Source organism: Drosophila guanche, unplaced genomic scaffold, assembly GCF_900245975.1.
Source record: "Drosophila guanche unplaced genomic scaffold, DGUA_6, whole genome shotgun sequence".
NCBI classification, from domain to species: Eukaryota; Metazoa; Arthropoda; class Insecta; order Diptera; family Drosophilidae; genus Drosophila; species Drosophila guanche.
Window position 1 is genome coordinate 3,246,355 of NW_022995755.1, and position 18,842 is coordinate 3,265,196.

Here is an 18,842-nt window from a genome sequence, read left to right on the forward strand (position 1 = left end):
ATTAATTGATGATTCGAATGCATAAAACCATTTGACGGCACAATCAAATTAAGGCAGCAAATAAATGTGAGCCAATTATTAAAACTTAATTTTGATGTAGACACACCAGACGTGAGAGACATGAGACTGCGTCTCCGAAGCGGAGTCTCCGCCACCACAAGCATTTTCGATTACCAATTTCACAGCTCACTCCCCCAACCATACCGCTGCCCGTACGCTGTGGCTGCTCATCAGCGGCGGTAACTAATGAGCCAACATGCACTTGGCCAGGCCAAGTTGGGGCTGCTGTCGAACTGGGGGACGGGGGGACGGGGGGACGGGGGAACGGGGCCGCCAGTCCGGCGATGGTTGTACAACTAATCAAGCTGTTTCAGCTGCCAACTTTGATGCATTTCCCAAATTGATGCCCTCGGGATTGATGGCTGTGAGCATTCTGAGGCTCTCTGACATATGCAAAACATTTTGTTTGTTCACCATTCCGAGATACAAATAAATGAGCTGAGAATGCAGACAAATCACAAACGAAGAAGGTGAAAAAGCTGCCAGCTCAAGCTGCGAACGAGCAGTAGATGATGCCACAAAAGTTGCGGCTCTAGACGACTGCCGACTAGCCAATGATCTACCGAAGGTGATGAGAAGAGATTCGGGAATCCCATTAAGATCTTTAGATCTGATCAAACAGCAAACCCATGGACTCCGCTTAACGTAAACCTCTTCTCATAATCAAAAGTTAAACAAATCTATTTCAATTCCTGAAGCTGCGCCAAATTAACCGCAGGCATTATTCAGTTTCTGTTGTCGGCGTCTCGGATTTTGGGATTTTCTCTTTTCGAGCCTCGAAATCAGCTCGCTGCTTGAAGTCTCTCCCTCGGCATTGTTTTTGTTTCTGATGAGTATTGATGAGTTTTAATAAATTGCTGATGAGTTGGCCGACTTGGGTCTGGGGGGGGGCTGGCTGTTAGAGATACCAATAACTGTGGATAAGACTGGGACCGGGGGGAGCCAGAATCAACGCCTTGGCCACCAGAGGGCAGTGCAGCCGGGCAGCCGGGCAGATGAGCATTTGACTGATGCGTTTTTGAAAGTGGCGTCGAATTTCTCAACCGTGAAGCGCCATGCAGAGCAGCGGTAATTGAGATGCTGCCCGATCGGGCTCCGACTGCGACTCTTCGACTCTTCGACTCTGCAAGTCTTGGGCCTGGAACGGTGAGATCTCGGTGCGAGTTTAGCAACGTGTATCCATTTAATTGCCGCCATTATTAAACTCATTTATCGTGTTTTCATTTCAAAGTGTTCAGGTGTCTGTGGCAGCGACTCTCCGTGTGCCTCTGTTCGGTATCGGGCTCGGGATCGGGCTCGGGATCGGGTTCGGGTTCGGGAAGATGCAGATGGAGTTGCAGTTGCCTGGCTGCAATTAGCGTGGATAGCTTGAGCAGCTGTCCATTATTTGAGGCTGGATGTGATGCAGCGAGAATTAAGTTGTTTTGCTTAATTAATAAAAGTGGTTTTTAATAGAATGCCATTAGCCAGCCATTGGCCACGGGGTAGCCAAACCAGAATGAACGAAAGCTGAGTCCAACACCCACCTCTGGAACCCATTTCTCTTTGGGTTGGGCTGGGCTGGACTGGACATGCATGGAAAAGTTTCCATGTAACTCGGACATTAAGCAATCTCTTGGCTTGTCACACTTTCGAGTTCATCAGTGTCAAAAGCGGCGGTGATGATGATGACAGGGCAACCGGAATGTTTCCCTGTTTTCACCGTGTCGCATAAACTCATATAATTAACATAATCATAATCAACAAAGTATAAACATTAAATTGAGGCTAATTACTTTATAACCGACACTCAACTGCGAAACATCTGACAATGTTGTATGTTTGGGCTTGCCCACAACCCCCCAACCCCAACACCGACAAAATAAAACTGAAAAAAACATGTTCACTTGTGGCAAACTCGTTTCAATTATGAAGAATCGAGCGAGCTGCCCAAGCGAGTGCCGAGCGGGTACGCACAACAAATGATTACAGTACACCAACAACAAAAAGCCATACACCAACAGTATTCCAACAACAAAAGTGCCACAATAAGAACAATAATCCAACAACTAATCAGCAACTAAAGAGCTACAACAAAAATACTTTTACCAAATGGTAGAAAAAGAAACACCAACAAGATTACAACAACAACAAGAAAACTCACCAACAGTCAACCGGATTATGCGATGGAGCGGCAGCTTCACACATGAAAATGAAATTTGATTTAATTTTCGTCTAAATGGAGGGGCTATGATCACGTTTCTGATGTCCACCGGCATAAAACTGCAATTGTCGCTTGGACACAAGTACACTGAAAGAAAGAAAAGTGAACTAAATATCAGTCAACAGCGAGCACCGAACACATAAATAATTTTCATCCGATCTGACACCCATTAACGATTGATCCTACTCTTGCTTAGCTGCTGCTCACCTCCATATAGATTGAGGCACCTAAGAAACGTGCCACAAATTTCGGGGCAGTGTGCATCGTGTGGTGTACTGCCTGCCAGCAGTAGCTTACAGCCGTTAACCATTGACTGCAACCGTTAACTGGTCGTAGTGCCAGTTGTCTGAAATTTGAGCAAGATTAAACAGCCAAAGTTGACTCAAAAGTTCGCTTTGGATTTTTATGACAGGCGCATGAATCCGTGCGCAATGGTAAGTGCGCCATATAATTTACAGATAATTATTATAATTACAGGTTATTTTCAGTTAACATGTTTGTAGACAGTCTGAAGCGCTTGCCAGTCGACTGGCCACAGCTGCGATTCGTTGTTTTTTAGCCGGCCATTGCATATTGGTGGCAATTAACAGGCTCTTTTCGAGCTACAAAATTTATTTTGGTATTAATAGTGGCCATAATTTGGTTGTGTTTGCAATTAAATTACATTTTCCATATTATTAACTGCCATTTGATGTGTTGCTTAATTATTTGAATGCGCAGAAATAAGCATGGCAACATTTTTGGCAAAGCAACGAAAGACTTGGACAACGAACTAAAGTCTAAGGATGGATCATCATTCAATCTTTCAAGTTTTAAACAGAACATTAAACATTTTGGGAATCTATTCCATTGCAGGAATATCATTCAACTTAGTTGGGGGAAAAGTTTCGAGCGGTTTCAACCTGAGTCATCTCTCGCATAAGTCTTTGGCCAATTATGCGTTATGGCCGAGGCCGAAACCGAACCGAAAAACTCTGCCGTTGGTCATAAATAAATTTGCCAGTCCGAAAATATGTACAAGGAAAACAAAAACCAACTGACAATCTATGGGGCAGGGCCGTTCAGGACAGGACAGGGTTGGGTTGGGTTGGGTTGGGTTTTTGGTCTGCCCTGACTGTGGGCTTGGAGCGCGATAAAAATCGCTGGCAATTTGTTAAATTTAACGATTTTCAACCTGAAGCTAACGAAAACTGTGCCGAAAGTCGGCCACTCGCCCCCTTCCTGTCCTTAGCCCGCATCCCGCAACCCGCATCCCTCATGCCTCAACCAGCGCATCGGCCTCGCCTCCCCCGGCTTCGACTGTTTTATGACCAAATAAATAATTAAAATGATGCGTGGTGTTAAGTGCCGCCACGTCGAGAGAGTTCCGAAACTCTTGCTGGAGAACCACTAAACCACACGCAGTCTGCCCAGCCAGCCCAGTCGGCCCGGTGCCTGGCATTTCTTTTGAAAATTTGTCATAAATTTATCGCTCTCGCGACCGGGTTCACTAAACCTCCACTGTCCCCTGGACATATCTGTGACCAAGTCAAAGACAAGGCCCAAGACCAAGCCCGAACCTGAGTCGGGATCGGGGCACGTACTTTGTCGTAGTCCAAGCTTAATTGCTTGTCATGTGGCACACATTTTTGCAACAAATTGGCCGCCAGATATGCGAGACGTGACCCCCGGCACGCGGACCACACAACGCTTAATGTTGTTCTAAGACTGCCAAATATTATATGATTTTCTACTCCGCCCAAGGCCGAATGTGTCGGTCAAATATACCCACAGACACATTATGTAAACGGACTGCAGAAGGGTCTAAGCGAAGCTCTGCTACTCTTGGGAAGTTTATTTAATTAAATTATGAAATAGATATTTGAAGGCTCAATATCCATGAACATCTAGTAAGAAAATCTTCTCACTTCCGTCTCACTGAATGGAATTCTCTGTTCCTCATTCATATACCCATCATTTGAGGAACTATAAAATGTAAAGAGACACATTTCATCAACTGTTTTACGCCCTTAACCCCTGAACCGGTTGCTGGGTTCAGAGAATAAAACCAAAGACGGACACGCAGACCTCATTAAAGGCGGCCACAACACAGGCAACACAGAACTTTAGTCCAAATCTGACTCCGAGTTCGGTTTAATTTTTATTTTTAATGAACTAATATGCTTTATGAGTGGCTCGACTTGCTCCACACAGAGAATGTCACTTGTCGCAGCTTCTTGTCTTTTGAGATCTCAATGTTTTTATGGGTGTGCGTAATCGTAAAAGACAACGAGAAATCTCCGAGCAGAGCGATAAAGAGAGCCTCGGACTGTAATCTAAACTGATCTCTAAGGGCGGAAAAACGGAAAATTAAGTAGCAAGTGCCTCATTCTTTCCTAGTAAATGCTGTCAGGTTTATGTGAATTGTGTGTAAATAGGAAACCCGAAACAGAATGGGTGGATGTTGCTGCAGGAATTCCACATCTCCGCATCCCACAGTCCCAGCGGAGTTTATGGATACCCTCAAGACAAAGACACAATGTACGTGAGTGGTGAAAGTAATGGAGTAATCTCAGCCAGTACTTGCTTCCCCCACAGTGAAACCCACACAGATACAGCATCTGTACAATCGATTCTGTCAAATTTCTGGCGAATATCGTCCGAATCAGGTGCAAAAGTACAACTTTTACTCGGGCCTGTTGTCCCTCAATCCACTGCTGCCAACGATCCTGAATTGCATGTTTGGGGAGAAGAATGTGATCACTTTTGTAGAGTTTGCCATATTCCTGAGCACCTTCCAAGCTCACTCGCTGAAGACCAAGCGAGGTGTCAAAAATGAAGGGAAAGATCGCAAGCTGAGCTGTAAGTGTGGAGACTTTTTGGATCTCTGTTTTCTTGTATGTTTTTCAATGTTCGTTTATAGATCTATTCAATATGTATGATCACAACAAAGATGGACGCATCACCAAGGTAGATATATATATTGCTTTAAGTGTAACAAATATCTAATAGAATACCCCTATTTACAGGTGGATCTAGTGATAATTGTGCACAAACTATTCGCGCATGTGATGGATCATTTGCAGATCATGCGCATAGTGGATACCATGATGATCGAAATGGATGGTACGGACAGTAATCAAATATCATTCAATGATTTCTGCAAGGCCTTCGAGGTCTTTGACATGGCCGAAATGATGGTCACCTTTATACCCGAGTTCCGTGGACGTTCCAACGATGATGGGAAGTCTCCAAAGTGGTTTTGTTGGAAGTAAAATATAAACTGAGTACATTTATGCTGCACTTCAAAAGTGATTGAAACTTTATTGATATTCATTTTAGACGGGGATTATCTTTAGTCCCGATAAGATGCTCTGAACCAAACCCAAAACCGTATTCACCACCCCCAGAATTTTTGTCAATGTGGGACTTAAAGCCTCCAATAAAGCGGGTACTAGGTTGTCTGTTAAGCCCGTAAGTAAGCCAACAACGTTAGACAATGCAGAACTCTCCACACAAGTCACTTGTCCTAGTAATTCACCAACCAGAGCCCTAGCTGGAGCCATTAGATGGAGAAGTAGGACCTAAAAATAATAAATTTTACAGTGGATTAGGATTTAAGGATCTCTTTATACTTACAGCAACGCAAAACATCTTGCCCATCGAAGCGGTATTCAAAATTGACATCATGCTGACTGTTTTTGGTGCTTTGAAGTAGAACTTTTGCTCTAGAATACAACACCCCAAAATCGCTTTATATAGGGAAAAGTTTAGCCCCAAACTGTCACGAGTCTGGGCTGAAGATAGCATATACAATATAGTTCGTGAGTGGGTAATACCAAAAAGGTTTGATTGGATACTACATACATTCGAATGAATGTTTCTGAAAAGCGTCCCATGAATTCGGTTTCTGTCGAATGGCGAATTTTATGACTCTATTAGGAGGAGCCGCGCATACGCAACAGAGGGAGAAAGGCAAAACGATGCAAAATGCCAACCGAAAGATCATAAACTTTACTACCTTTGACTCCAAACATATGTACGAGGTATGTAGATATGTATGTGTGTGCCTGTATATAGTCATCGTCATGTGTTCCCTTTTATTCGCTGATCGTCCAAGCGCGTTGAAGGAATTCGAAGTTCGCAGGGGACTCGAGGCTGGGATCTGTGGTGTTGGCATAGCAACATAAATTACATTTTATTGGCAATTTGGTTGCGAAATTAATGTGCATACAGTTGGCAACTTTGGTAATTTATGCAAATAAAGCGATCGTAAATTTGGCATTAAAACGCTTATTAAATGATCGTTTATTAGCCCAGCCCAGTCCAGTCCAGTCCAGTCCAGCATCGGTTGTGTTCTGTGCCCAAAATGGATAACCTCCAACATTAATGGCAGCTACTCTTGTATGTAGTTCCTTTTGCTTGTGCAACAAGGTTGCGATTTGTTTTCAGTTGCATAAATTAAGTGATTAACAGAATTGTTCCTAAATGTTGGCAGCTACTTACAAGATTGATATAATTTACGATCTCGGGCTGTGTGTGCCTATAACTTCTGGGAAAATGCAATTGGATGCTGGTTGCATATATCTCTCTCTCTCTCTCTGTCGTTTTTTTTTTTGATTTTTCTCTTCTCTCATATTGTTTAATGTATTAGCTGCCGCATTGTGTGTTAATTTGACATTCCTTGGGAATGGGAATCGCAATGGTTGCGAGATGGGAATGGGTATGGTCGGGCAGCAGCCTCAACACTCTTCAGCACGACAAACGAGGCTTGTTGCTGTCAAAAGCAAGAAATATAACCATATAAAATCAGTCGGCCAGAGCCAAGAGTCGGTGCTTCTCCTGCTGCTGCTGCTTCCTCTCGGTCTGACCTGTCTCGGGTCTTTATCCCCAGCCCACGTCTCCTGGCCTGTCCTGTCCTGTCCTGTCCTGTCCTCTCCTTCCATGATCGTCAGCCCCATCATCGTCGGGCAGCTCAGGCAGGATTAGCAAAATTAATGCGGCAAGTCGAAGCGAAGGCTGATGCTGCTGCTGCTGCTGCTGCTGGAATCCCAAGCTGTCATCGCTTCAGGTCTTCACTTTATCATCAAAACACGGCCACTGCTACAGAGAAACTTTCAATGAAATGAATTTCGCGCAAAAATGTGCGCGTTCAATGAAAAATATTTCTCTCAAAAGTAATTCCGTTTCCCACTGGCTCACAGTTTTGAAACTTGACTCGGTTGTTTATCGAATAATCATCTCCTAAAATCTGAACATTAATCAATGAGTCCGCAAAGCTCATTTCATTCATCTAAACCCTTGTCAAGGGTGCATTGTTCAGCGTCTTTCCCCCATTTCCCATTATTATTGTCTGGCTGTAAAAAACTTTATTGATTGATATCCCCAACGGTTTCAAAGATATTTTAAGAGTGCCCAAGCCCAAGACTGTGTTTTTTTTTGTCAACTCAAAGAATCGATTCAGAAGGAAGTGAAACTCGCGTTCATTCAGAACAAAAACCATTCAGATTCATTCATTGTACGGCCTCTGCCCACGGGCTGGGGTCTCGGCTCTAGCCTCAGGCCGATAATGATGGCTTAATAATTGAAATTTATCAAAATAAATTAGTCACAGCGTCTTTAAGGCCCAATGCCACATTAATTACAATGTCTTTTGGAGAGTTACGTTCATTTGGCATTTGAAATGCGCCTGACAAATGGCCAGATCATTCACAGGCTCCAAAGAAGGAGAAGATCAACTCCAGTGCCACAGTTCTGTGGCCCATAAATTTGGCCAGCAATTTACAACGATCAATTCATAAATTTATTAATGAATTAAGTTATAAGGTAATTTTTGCAGTCCCTGTTGCCGAGCCTCCTCCAACTCTCCATCTCCATTTCGTAACGAAATGCAATCTTGTCGAAACAAAATGATGATCACTGATGATCGTTGGCAATATATCAGCGGCGGACATGGCCTCCAATGCCTGCCTGGACCTGGACCTAATCGAATTGTGGGCACGGTGCACAGCGCACCGCACCAGCCGCCAGTCCACACGAAATTCTTGGAATCGACAAAGGATGCTCCAGCATTTGCAGCCAACAGCAGCGAAAAGGGAAGATGGAAGTTGGGGGAAGAGTAAAGAAATTTAAATGAAGCTGTGGAGGCGAGTGAGACAGAGGAAGAAAGAGTGTAAAGAGAGGCAGCAGCTTGGTTCTCTATTCTAGTGATGGGAGCAGTTTGTTCTTCTCTCTCTTTTCGAAAGCCTCTTCTGCTGTAGAAGTCTCCTCTGTCTCTGCACATGATTAGCAAACAAGGGATCTCTGTTGTCTGGGGGCCCTGCTTTTGGGTACTTCCACCCATAATCGTTATCAGTGCGGCACCATCATCAGCACCAGCAAACACCAGCAACAGGCCACTTCAGAGCGGTCCAACAAGGGGTACAGCATATGCTCGCAACAACTTTTGCATTTCTTGTTTATAAATTGGAATTTAAAATTAATTAAGTTGTCGTTTTGCGCTTTTATCCAATTTATAACTAATATGACACCGATTATAAGAAATATGTTCACTAATTAACGAACAAACACCGCAACTCTCTGGAGTAGTCACAGTCACCCAGTGCTTGCTATCTCCTTCTATCTCTGCCACTCTCTCTCTCTCTAACTAACGAGCATCCAGGCAGACAGTCAGGCAGCATTCAATGTCGCACTGGTTCGCCGTTTTCTGACTTTAATACACTGCAGAGGTGGTCGTGTGGTTATGGGAAGAAGTTTGCAATTAACTCTGTTATAAATTGAGAATGTTTTGGTAATTTGGAATAGATTATGATGATTATTTTCTTCAACTTCTTTGGTCCAGCAAATATATGCGAAATGCGATCGATTGACTGAACGTGAGATTGAGAGAGCGCTTGCTCATTTATGCGTTGGAGTCAGAGCGTTGACGTCGCTGCTGCTGTTGCTCTTTGCTGCCGGCTCCCACACTGTTGGGTTATTTGTTTAGTTCCCCTTCTCTCGCTTCATCTACAAAGAGTATTCTAAACTTCGACACGGAAAATACACTCTCTTGCGGTTTGCGGGCTGACTCTGCCCTCCTCCCGCTCCTGCAGCTTGTTTGCCTTGTGTGGTGGATCTTCTCTTTGCTGCTCTCTCTCCCTCTGCCGCATGGAGTTGGATCGTGTCCGCGTGCTCGTAATCTGCTCGCTGAAGACGCGTTGTAAATTGTCTGACAAAGCTTATTTTATTAATTTAAGCCATAAAAGTTGCCCTCTCTTGTTGCTTATTTGCAGCAGCTCCTTTTTGACTTTGCATATACACACATACCCAGAGCAGCTTTAAGATCAGCCTCAGTCCCCAGCAGCAGCAGCAGCCACAGCTTCGGCACCAATTTATTGCCATCGTAAAAAGCCGTTTTGCGTTTTAATAAGCCATGTTCGGTTCTTTCGTTTCGGTTGTTAACATAAGGCGTCGACCATTTCACCATCTCCCTCTCTCTCTCCCTCTGTTCTCTTCGTTCTCTTTCCTTCTTTTGGTTCTTTTTGGCTGCTGCTTCCTCTCCTCTGCATTCCTTTGGCATAACTGAGAAATTGGAGTTGCTTGTGTGGTGTTTTGGTGTCCGAGCAATTGGCCAATTGAGTGACATTGGTTTATGGAAGGCAACACTGACTCCTAACGGGGCTTAGGAATTACAGGAGCAGAACGGAAGGGGCAGTGGGAAAAGTACTTCAATCAGAGCTTAATGAAGTTAATTTTGATAAAAAAAAATGTAATACCAGGTCTACATATAACGGAAAAATCAACGAATCCTCATGCTAATTCCATGTCCAAAAATGAACATTCTTCCACTCAATAAACCCATATAAGTCCCATCCCTGGCTCTGAAAGCCTTCAACTCCCACAGTCGAAATGAATTTCCCACTTGAATGGGCTCAAATTAGAAAAGCAACAAACAAGAAACACTTTCCTTTGGCTGCAAATCAAATAACCCATCTGACCCCCATTGTGACCCCCAAGAAATGGCACTCAATCATAAGCGAAGGCGGGGAGTACGGGCCAGGTGCAGCATCCGACCGACTCCCACCTTCAGAATATGCAGCACATAATAAAAATAAATATGTCAAAATTAAGTAAGCAGCAACAGTTTCGAAAAAGATAAGAAACGCACACAAGGGAAATAATAAAGGGGGAAGGAGAGGGACGGGAGAGGGAGAGGAAAGAGAACCCTTTCTTGGCCATAAAACAAGGCGTTGAAAAAATTGGCAGGAACCAACTGAGATTCTGCTGAGCAAACAAGCTGGCCAGCCCATCAAGATGCTACAATCCGATGCCAGCTCCAAGTCCACATCCAATCCCTGTCCAGCTTGGATGGGTGCCCATCCCCATCCCCATCCCCATCCTCAACCACATCCCATGTCCACGTCCACGTCCACGTCCATGGGCGATGGGCATGAAAATCGTTTACAAATAAATCAGAAAGCGATAAATAAGGATTTTGTCTCGTAATAACTCAGCGGGAGCCATTTAACATGCAATCATAACGAATCGATGCTGAACGCTTTAGCAGACGGCCCATCCCGGCAGACGGACAGAACCTGGAACCAAGGACCATGGGCCCCGACACTCCAGATGCATGAGAATTGGTTGCACTGAGAGAAACGGTAGGGACATTCGAGTATGCAAATTGCCAGGAAATCTCTGAAACTCTTTTTCGTTGAATAAACTTTTCCTCCTTCAATTTCTCTGCGTGTAGAAAATGTCGAACGGAATCGGAATCTGGATCGGTGGATGGCAACACGCTTTCACACCAGGCAGTCGCCAAGTGGCTGGCCCAGGCTTTGCCCCAGAGTGTGGCAAGTGTGTGTATCGAATTGTTGTGTTGTTGACTTGCTGCAGTTGTCGCTGTTGTTGCTACGCGTTGTTGTTCTTGTTGCAGTTGCTGTTCTCGCACGCCTGGGGCATGGAAATAAAGTTGCAAGCAAGAACATCTCCTCGATTCTCACCTTGCCGCGAGAACTCCTTCGCACAATGACAGGGGCGTTGTTTGGCCACATGAGTGACGTTTTTTATGCCTGCCTGCCCCTACACCAAACAGCCACAAAAAGCAAAAGCAAAAGCAAAAGCAAAAGAGAAACGAGCCACATGCACTTGACTGCACTTCATAATTTGCCTGCGTACGGGAGTGTGTGTGCCGGAGAGTGTGCGTTCCCAACAACAATGCTGCTTAATTATGTTGTAAAACAATCTGCGGAGCCGTCACTTTGAACAGGTCCTGCCAGCTGCAGCTCCTTGCGCTTGGCTCAACTCCTGCATCTAATAACTCAGCCAGCCATAAGGGGAAGTAATTAAAATTACAAAAGCCCAGCGTTGACGTTGAGGCTTTTGCCATAAAATGGCTGCCAGACACGCAGGCGTATACGTGATTCCAATGACTAATTGCCAGAACTGTGTCACAGGAAACGAGCCAAGCAACTAACTCGGCTCACGGCTCTTGGCTATCGCGAGGCTTATGGGGTCAGGCACGCAGACCCGTGCAAACACACACTCCCCGAAGAACTCTACTCCTCCTGCTTATCTCGATGCGGTTGCAGTTAGTTGCGGCTAACAAGAAATTAAATTCCATTAAGCCTGCTCAAAGCCAAAGAGGAGCAGCCCCAGTCGGGCAGTGCAGCACAGTGGAGCGAGCTGCGAGCTGCGTGCTGCTGCCATTTTGGTACTCCTGAAAGACTTCCACACACAGTCGAACCACTGTGCAGTGCTTCGCGTATGCGCGACTAATGAAGAGGTGGTAATTTATGTGAACATCTTCACCTGTTCCTAGACACGTTTTAATATGCCAGCGACTCTCTCGACTGCAGTCATGAATGAGCCTTCGTCGGGCTCTGAATGAAGATGTGGGCCCAAGCCTCATGGCATGCTCAGTGGGGGGGGGGGGGGGGGGGGGGGGGGTGAGGGCAACCTGTGCTAGACACTGTCTAGTTAGCCTGGCCAGTTAGCAGCGAGCTGTGGCCGAGTGCAGGATTAATTAATTGCCGCTGCCTCGTCAGCAGAGCGGCAGACATGACGTATACGTGACATTTGAGATATGTTCAGACGCTTAATGTGCGACATTTTGTTTGTTTTGTTGCGGGCTACGATGGCTCTTGTTGCTGCTGCTGCTGCTGCTGCTGTTCCTTCTACCTCTGCTAACAACTTTCGACAATCATCAGTAGCTGCTTTGCATATTTGTGGATGCCTCTTGCAGTCGTCTCTATAATGATGCAGCAGTTGCAGCGTTGTCAAATGACTTGCGTAAATTTATCGTAAATGCCATCAGCTGAAGCCTGAGACGAGCCACGACGAGTCGAGTTGAGTCGAGTCTCCTCTCCTTAGCCTACTGTCAGACAGTCAGACAGTCGGACAGTCAGTCGGTCTGTGGGTTCGTCAGTCAGTCACTGGAGTTGGCCAATTGGCTGGAGTTGGCTCTGCCCCTGGTTCTGGCATGGCCACTAATCCTCGTTAATCCCTTTGACTGTTGTGCCTCGCATAGTTGCACATAAATTTGACTCTGATTGTGGTCTTTGTTACGGCCGGTGGAGGCTTCTGTGGCTGCCACTCCGATGATATGCTAATGAAATTCAGTTCCCCGAGCCACTTGGCGTGCTAACGGGTTTGTGTCGTTTGACACATTTAATTGGAAGTCAATTGCTTTGGCCCCAGCCTGATTGGCAGTGCCACAAAGGTGTTGCTAATGTGAGTACGATGTCCTCTGGGAATCGCTCTGCGAACCACTTAATCAATTAATCGATCAAGGAAGTCGTTACGCATCCATGGAGTAGAAATGCAAATATCCAAGTAATAAAGAAGGAATCTTTCATTAGTTATTCCATTTGGATTGGCAACGATTTAAGCTGAAAGGAAACGGAAAACTCCCAGTCTTATCTTCTGCGATCGTTCCAACATTCAAATCTAATTTGAATTAAATTCTGAAATGTTTCCAAAAATTCTTTATACACCCGAAAAAGGAACAACAGCAAAGTCTTGTCCGCGTCCCTTGGCAGTCCCCAAAGGACGGCGGCGACAACGGCGCTCCGCACAAACACCACACGAAAGATAGGGACACGGACATGGATGCGGACAAAGACAAAGACACACATTTGCGACATTCAATGGAGCTTGTAGCCGGCTCTGTCTCATTGTCATGCCCGGCTTATTGATTGGAATACAATGGATCCTTAAAGTGTGCTTACAAGCGCCGTAACTCAAACAAATTGCAGCGCCCAAACGCCTGACCTGACTCAAATGGACGGCGGCAGCGGCAGCGGCAGCGGCAACAACTGCAGCAACAACAGCAACGAAGACGCGAACGACGACACTGATCAACAGGCGCGGCGACGTGGATGGGTCCCAGTTGTACAGTCAGAGAAGGAGCAAACAAAAAATGGGGAGAAGAGGGCTGTGGGCCAGGCCAATGCGTTTTACATGATGCCTACACGACAGGACAGGAGCGGCCACTCAGACAACCGGCCGGCTTAACAAGATAAGCCCGCGCCCCATTGCACAGTGGTGCAGAATGAGCTCAAAAATGTTAGCAAAATGATCACAAATAAATATGGAAATTCCACGGAGAGACAACTGACTCAAGAGATCATGAAAGTTGCAGGTGAGTTTCGGAACTGTAATGGATTACGCTTCTCCCATCCTTGAATGCCTTTCCATTCAATTACTGTACCACTGTTGCATTTGCCTGATTGTTTTGCTGTGCTGTGGCTGCCTCTTGGCTGCCTTTAAATTATTCCAAGCTTGCCACAGAAATACACGGACACGGACCAGAGGCGCTACTGACGCGCTTATGTTAAATTTACCAAACAACCGATTTGTATGCAATTTTGCGATCAAGCAGACTGCGATGAGGGGATACGGGTGTGGGGTGCGGACTGAGCTTGAGCTCAAATCCCAGCGAGACATCATGACGTCGTGGATTTGCAGGGTCGACTGCTCCCAGTCCCGGTTCCAGTCCCAGTCCCAGTCCCAGTCCCAGTCCCTGCTGCATTGTCATTGTCTGAGTCTGAGTCTGCGCCGCGAAGTCTAGTTTATTGGCGCGACTTTTTATTTGCATTCGAAATTTGTACCTTGCTTATTTTTTCTCTCTCTGTTTCCCTCTGTTTTTGGCTGTGGCTGCGCTCCTGCACGTGATGTATGCGACGTGAGCCGCCCCAGCTCCAAATGCGTTCCATGGGCTGCCTGCCTGCCTGCCTGCCTGCCTGCCTGCTGCCTGCTTGACCACACAATTGCCATAAGTTTTGGCCGCTCTGCAATTATTTGCGGAATTCCTTTTGGAATATATATTGACTCGGACTACCCAGCCCAGACACGGCCAGCAGGCTGACTCGCACTCGCACTTGGACACTCGCACTCACTCTGGCACTGGACCCCCCCCCGTGCCATGGCACATGCCTGTGTGCATGTCTTCTCCATAAGCTGAAGCTCCCCAACCGAATACCACCCCGACCGACTAGCTGTGACAGCCCATACAAGGAAGCCTGGCCAACAATCCCTGGTGTTTGTCGTCGACTCTGACTCTGACTTTGACTTGGACTTGGACTTGGACTGTGACTGGAACTGTGGCGTTTCTGGTTTCTGGACTGACACTCGCTTTATTCTTTTGTTAATTTGTCATGAAATTTGCTTTGCATGCAAGTCTAAATTCTAAGATGGAACTTGCATCGTTTAGAGGCAACTGACAGGAGTGGAGCAACAGTCCAGCCAGCATCATTAAAAATAATTATCTAATCGACATTTTGTTTGGCAAGTCAAGATCGTAGATCATGAGACTTTTAATGGACTTAACAAGGTGATTCAATCATACACAAGATGCCCAATTGAAGACAAAACCCAGCATTAGCACCCATTGCCATAGCCAATCTTTGAATACCAAATGCTAACAAAGCCCCGCGACCGCGACCGCACCCACCCAAGCAACCAACCAACCAGAGATCTTTCGCTGTTCTATCCATCGATGTACGGGAAATTGTGCAACTGCCCCGAGTGTCAAATTAGACAAACAGCAAACTGAATGCCAACTCGTAGACAAGAGCAACAAAGCCTGAGCCAAAGCCAAATCAAATGTGCAATGCAAATTGCATTGGGCACACTCGCTGCTGGGCATTTGACGGTGCTGCTAATTTTCTGCGAATCGCGTTCGGAAAGACCCCAGAAGGATCGGAGATATATATATATAGTGGTTCATGTGGCTGTGAATTTGCATGTGGGTGGTCGGCAAATTGCCAGAACGTGAGCACAATTTTTAAATTAACGGCCCAAAAGTGGTTAGAACGGCAGCAGAACGGTTCGCAATGGATTGGAGTTGATTCAGTGGTTGTGGATGTGGGTGGAGGGAAGTGCAGAGCCTCTGAGGCGCATTCCAGCCACAAAACTGTTGCAATTAATTGCATTAAAGCTCTAAATTGTTCGCCGTTCCCCTGCGCCTTGGCCAACTCCCACAGCAATGGCGTCTCTAAGACAAACTTGCAGCTTTGCAACTGCAACTTCAACTGCAACTGCCAAGCGCCAAGCGCATCGCACAGTGGCACTTGGGGAGATTTGTTTGGCAAACAAATTGACAACACAACTAGAAGAGCAAAATGTGTGTGGAAAACTCTTAGGTAACCACTGTGCGGATTACTTTGTTGTCATGGTCGTGCCTTTCAGTTTGAAACGTGATCGATAGACAGACTACCAGCCATCGCCCGTCCAGCAACAAGAACTGCAAATTGGCCGCTGCCTGTGCCTGTGCCTTCCCCTTTTGGCTTTGCCTTTTCCGTTTGCTGTTGCCAAATGTTTGGCCTTAGTCAAATTATGTTCTTTGGCTCGTTTGATAATGAAACTGCAAATTGAAGCTGTGCCTTCGCTGCTGTTGTGCTTTGTGGAAACTCAAATTGTTTGCTCACACCGTGCCAGCGATCCCTCTGTGCCTTCTCTCGTCTTGGAGCCACGCTAATGATTACGTGTTATCGTGTTGTAATTTTACACAAAGCCCTAATGATGAGTCTGGCCTGGGCCCTGGACTGTGTTGCCTCCACATTCACATTCACATTCACATCCATCTCCATCTGCATCTGCATCAGCATGGAGGCAGTCGAAACGATCGAATCGATCTGGCTTCGGGTTATATGGTTTAGATCATGGCAGCAGACACTAACTGCTCTCATCATGGAGCGTTAACAAGCTCATTTTTCTAAACTTGACGTGCTGAGTCCACCAACCAAGCAACCAAGCAACCAACCAAACGATCATCCAGCGGGCCATCCACTTAGCGATCTTCGGCCGCGGCCAATTTGCTTGGCCTTTCTGCGACGTTCCCAGTGGTTGGGATCATAAATTGTTTATAATGGGATTGAGCGTGTTATGTCCAGGCACTGGGCTGGATATCAATAAATGATGGGCCTAAATGCGTGCTATCCTTTATTGGGCATATAAATATGTAAAGAAAATAGAAACGGAAAGTCCTCTCATTCTCAGAGTTCATCCTGGACAGCGGCAGTTTGGTGCCGCATTATGGCTTCGATATATTTCTGCTGCTTGTTGCATTTCTCGGGACTGGCATCGGGACTGTGTTCCAGCCACCGGAGCGCCTTGTCGATGGCTTTCTTCAGCTCGGGCTGTGTGTGGTGCCGTGCTCCTTCAGCAGGTTGTAGGCGTAGGACTCCAGCTTGTGGCGTGTCCTCAGGTTCTCCATGAATCTCTTATCCTTCTCGGCGAATATCTCTGGATCTGGAAGCTTCTGTATGGCTCCTGCGGAATGCCAGTTAACTAGAATGTGCCCAACAGATGGTTGTCCTGGGTCAGCGGTCGTTCTCCCTCGTACACCTGAATGGTGACGAAGGACTGGTTGTCATTGGCCGTGAAAAAGGAGCGCGTCTTCTTGGTGGGAATCAGAGTGTTGCCTGGAATCAACTGCCTCATAAAGAGTTGCTTCCCATCGAAGAAGTCCTCGACCAGCTGCTGGATCTTGGGTATGCGTGTGAAGCCACCAATCAGCACAATCTCATCCACGTCTGTCTTCTGCAGCTGGGCATCCTCCAGCAGCGTCTGCACGGGCTGCAGAGTGGAGCGGAAGAGCTCCTGGCTGAGCTCCTCGAACTTGGCGCGGGTCAGCGCATCTACAGGACTCGATGTAGATGCACGCCTGCGGGAAGCCGGACAGGATCCGCTTGACCTTCTCCCAGATCGAACACCAACACTCTCGTTGCGGAATCCTTTCTATCAAAACCATAAGCCATGGCTGCGGCTGTTGGTTCGTTGATGAATCGCAGCACATTGAGGCTGGCAATTCTTTGTGGCCTGACGCTGGGCATCGTTGAAGCGGGCTGGCACCGTGACCACAGCGTCTGTGATCTTCCTGCCCAGGAAATCCTCTGCCGTTTGCTTCATTTTGGCCAGCAACAAGGCGGTGATCTCCTCCGGTGCGAACTCCCTGACGCCCTGTGCCGTGCTCCTTTTGATTATTTTCGACTCCCAGCGATTTTCTAAGAAAAGCTGCAAGGCCCAAAGCCTCAAAATTTGAATGTTTGTTTTGTTTAAAATGTTTTAAGTTTTGTTTTCTTGTAAGTTTTCCGCCTGAAAACTCGTTTACGGCTCAGGTACTGCCTGGAAATTCCACCAACCATTCCACCAATTACACATATAAAACTGTCGCAGATCTGGCTAAAGAACTCCACACAAACAATAAAATTGGATGATGCCATAACCAGCATTCAATACGATCGAAAGACAAAACGTTTTCCAGCTAAAAACCTGAAACGAATCGGAAGAGTGGGATGTGGAGGATGATCTGGGAAGTGGATGATCTGGGCAGCATATTAAATTGAATTTTTATGTTCTTACAGCCCTGGAAAATCATGTGCCAGGCCATAAAAGCCAGCCACGGGACTCGGTTTTCTTCGGTTTCGCGGTTGAATGTGTGGGTTAATAAATAGCCCCCGAACCCGAAGTCGAATCCAAACCAGAACCACCGAGCAAGTGCCACATAGATGGAGGAAAGTGCAGGGCAGCGAGGTGCAGTAAATTATGGTTATTTAAATAAACAGCACACGATTTGATTTGGCGGCCCAAAAGTGTTGCCAGCGCGCCTCCGAAATTGGAAGAGCGACGCGTCGAGGTCTGGAAATTATGTTGTAGTTGCACCGATCATGCAGCAGTCTGGGGCACAGGCTCAGGCTCTGTCCAGGGCCAGGCGCAGGAGGATAGTTACCTCTGATGATGATGATGATGCTCTGTTGCTCTGCTTTGCACTGTATAGAGAGAGGGTTGTGCCATCAAGTCTTGATTGAGTAACGCCCCAGAACTGGCGTCTAATTATGAGTTGCAGGAGCAGCCATCAGACTGGGGCACAGCTGCGGCTGTGGCAGCGCCTGACGGTTGGGTAGCATCATTAGCTGATGTGCTGCATTGACCCGGCCTAATCGTCGATAAGGCTCTTGATAAGCAAACACACATAAAAGCCAATGTGCGTTGAGACTGGTGTGACCTTTTGGGATTGGATTGGACTGGCACTGGCACTGGCACTGGCACTGGTCTGCCCCTGCACCCAATGGCTGATGTAGAACAGGATCTGATTCACGTTGGCGTTGCGGTGTTTTGT

General features: G+C 46.4%; 1 protein-coding gene and 1 pseudogene across 2 annotated transcripts; one reads left to right on the plus strand and one right to left on the minus strand.

The window, feature by feature from the left end:
• Positions 1 to 4,624: 4,624 nt before the first annotated feature.
• On the plus strand, positions 4,625 to 5,537 carry LOC117589635 (calcineurin B homologous protein 3). 2 transcript variants are annotated; one of them, XM_034281725.1, is made up of 4 exons: positions 4,625 to 4,787; positions 4,841 to 5,104; positions 5,166 to 5,212; positions 5,272 to 5,537. In XM_034281725.1, the coding sequence occupies exons 1-4, from the start codon at positions 4,646 to 4,648 to the stop codon at positions 5,515 to 5,517; spliced, it is 699 nt and encodes a 232-aa protein (XP_034137616.1). In that variant the 5' UTR covers positions 4,625 to 4,645; the 3' UTR covers positions 5,518 to 5,537. The 2 variants fall into 2 exon arrangements, with proteins under 2 accessions (XP_034137616.1, XP_034137617.1); XM_034281726.1 differs by having other exon boundaries at positions 4,638 to 4,783; positions 5,272 to 5,535.
• An 11,164-nt stretch (positions 5,538 to 16,701) lies between these two features.
• On the minus strand, positions 16,702 to 17,868 carry LOC117589898 (annotated as a pseudogene).
• Between the last annotated feature and the right edge of the window lie 974 nt (positions 17,869 to 18,842).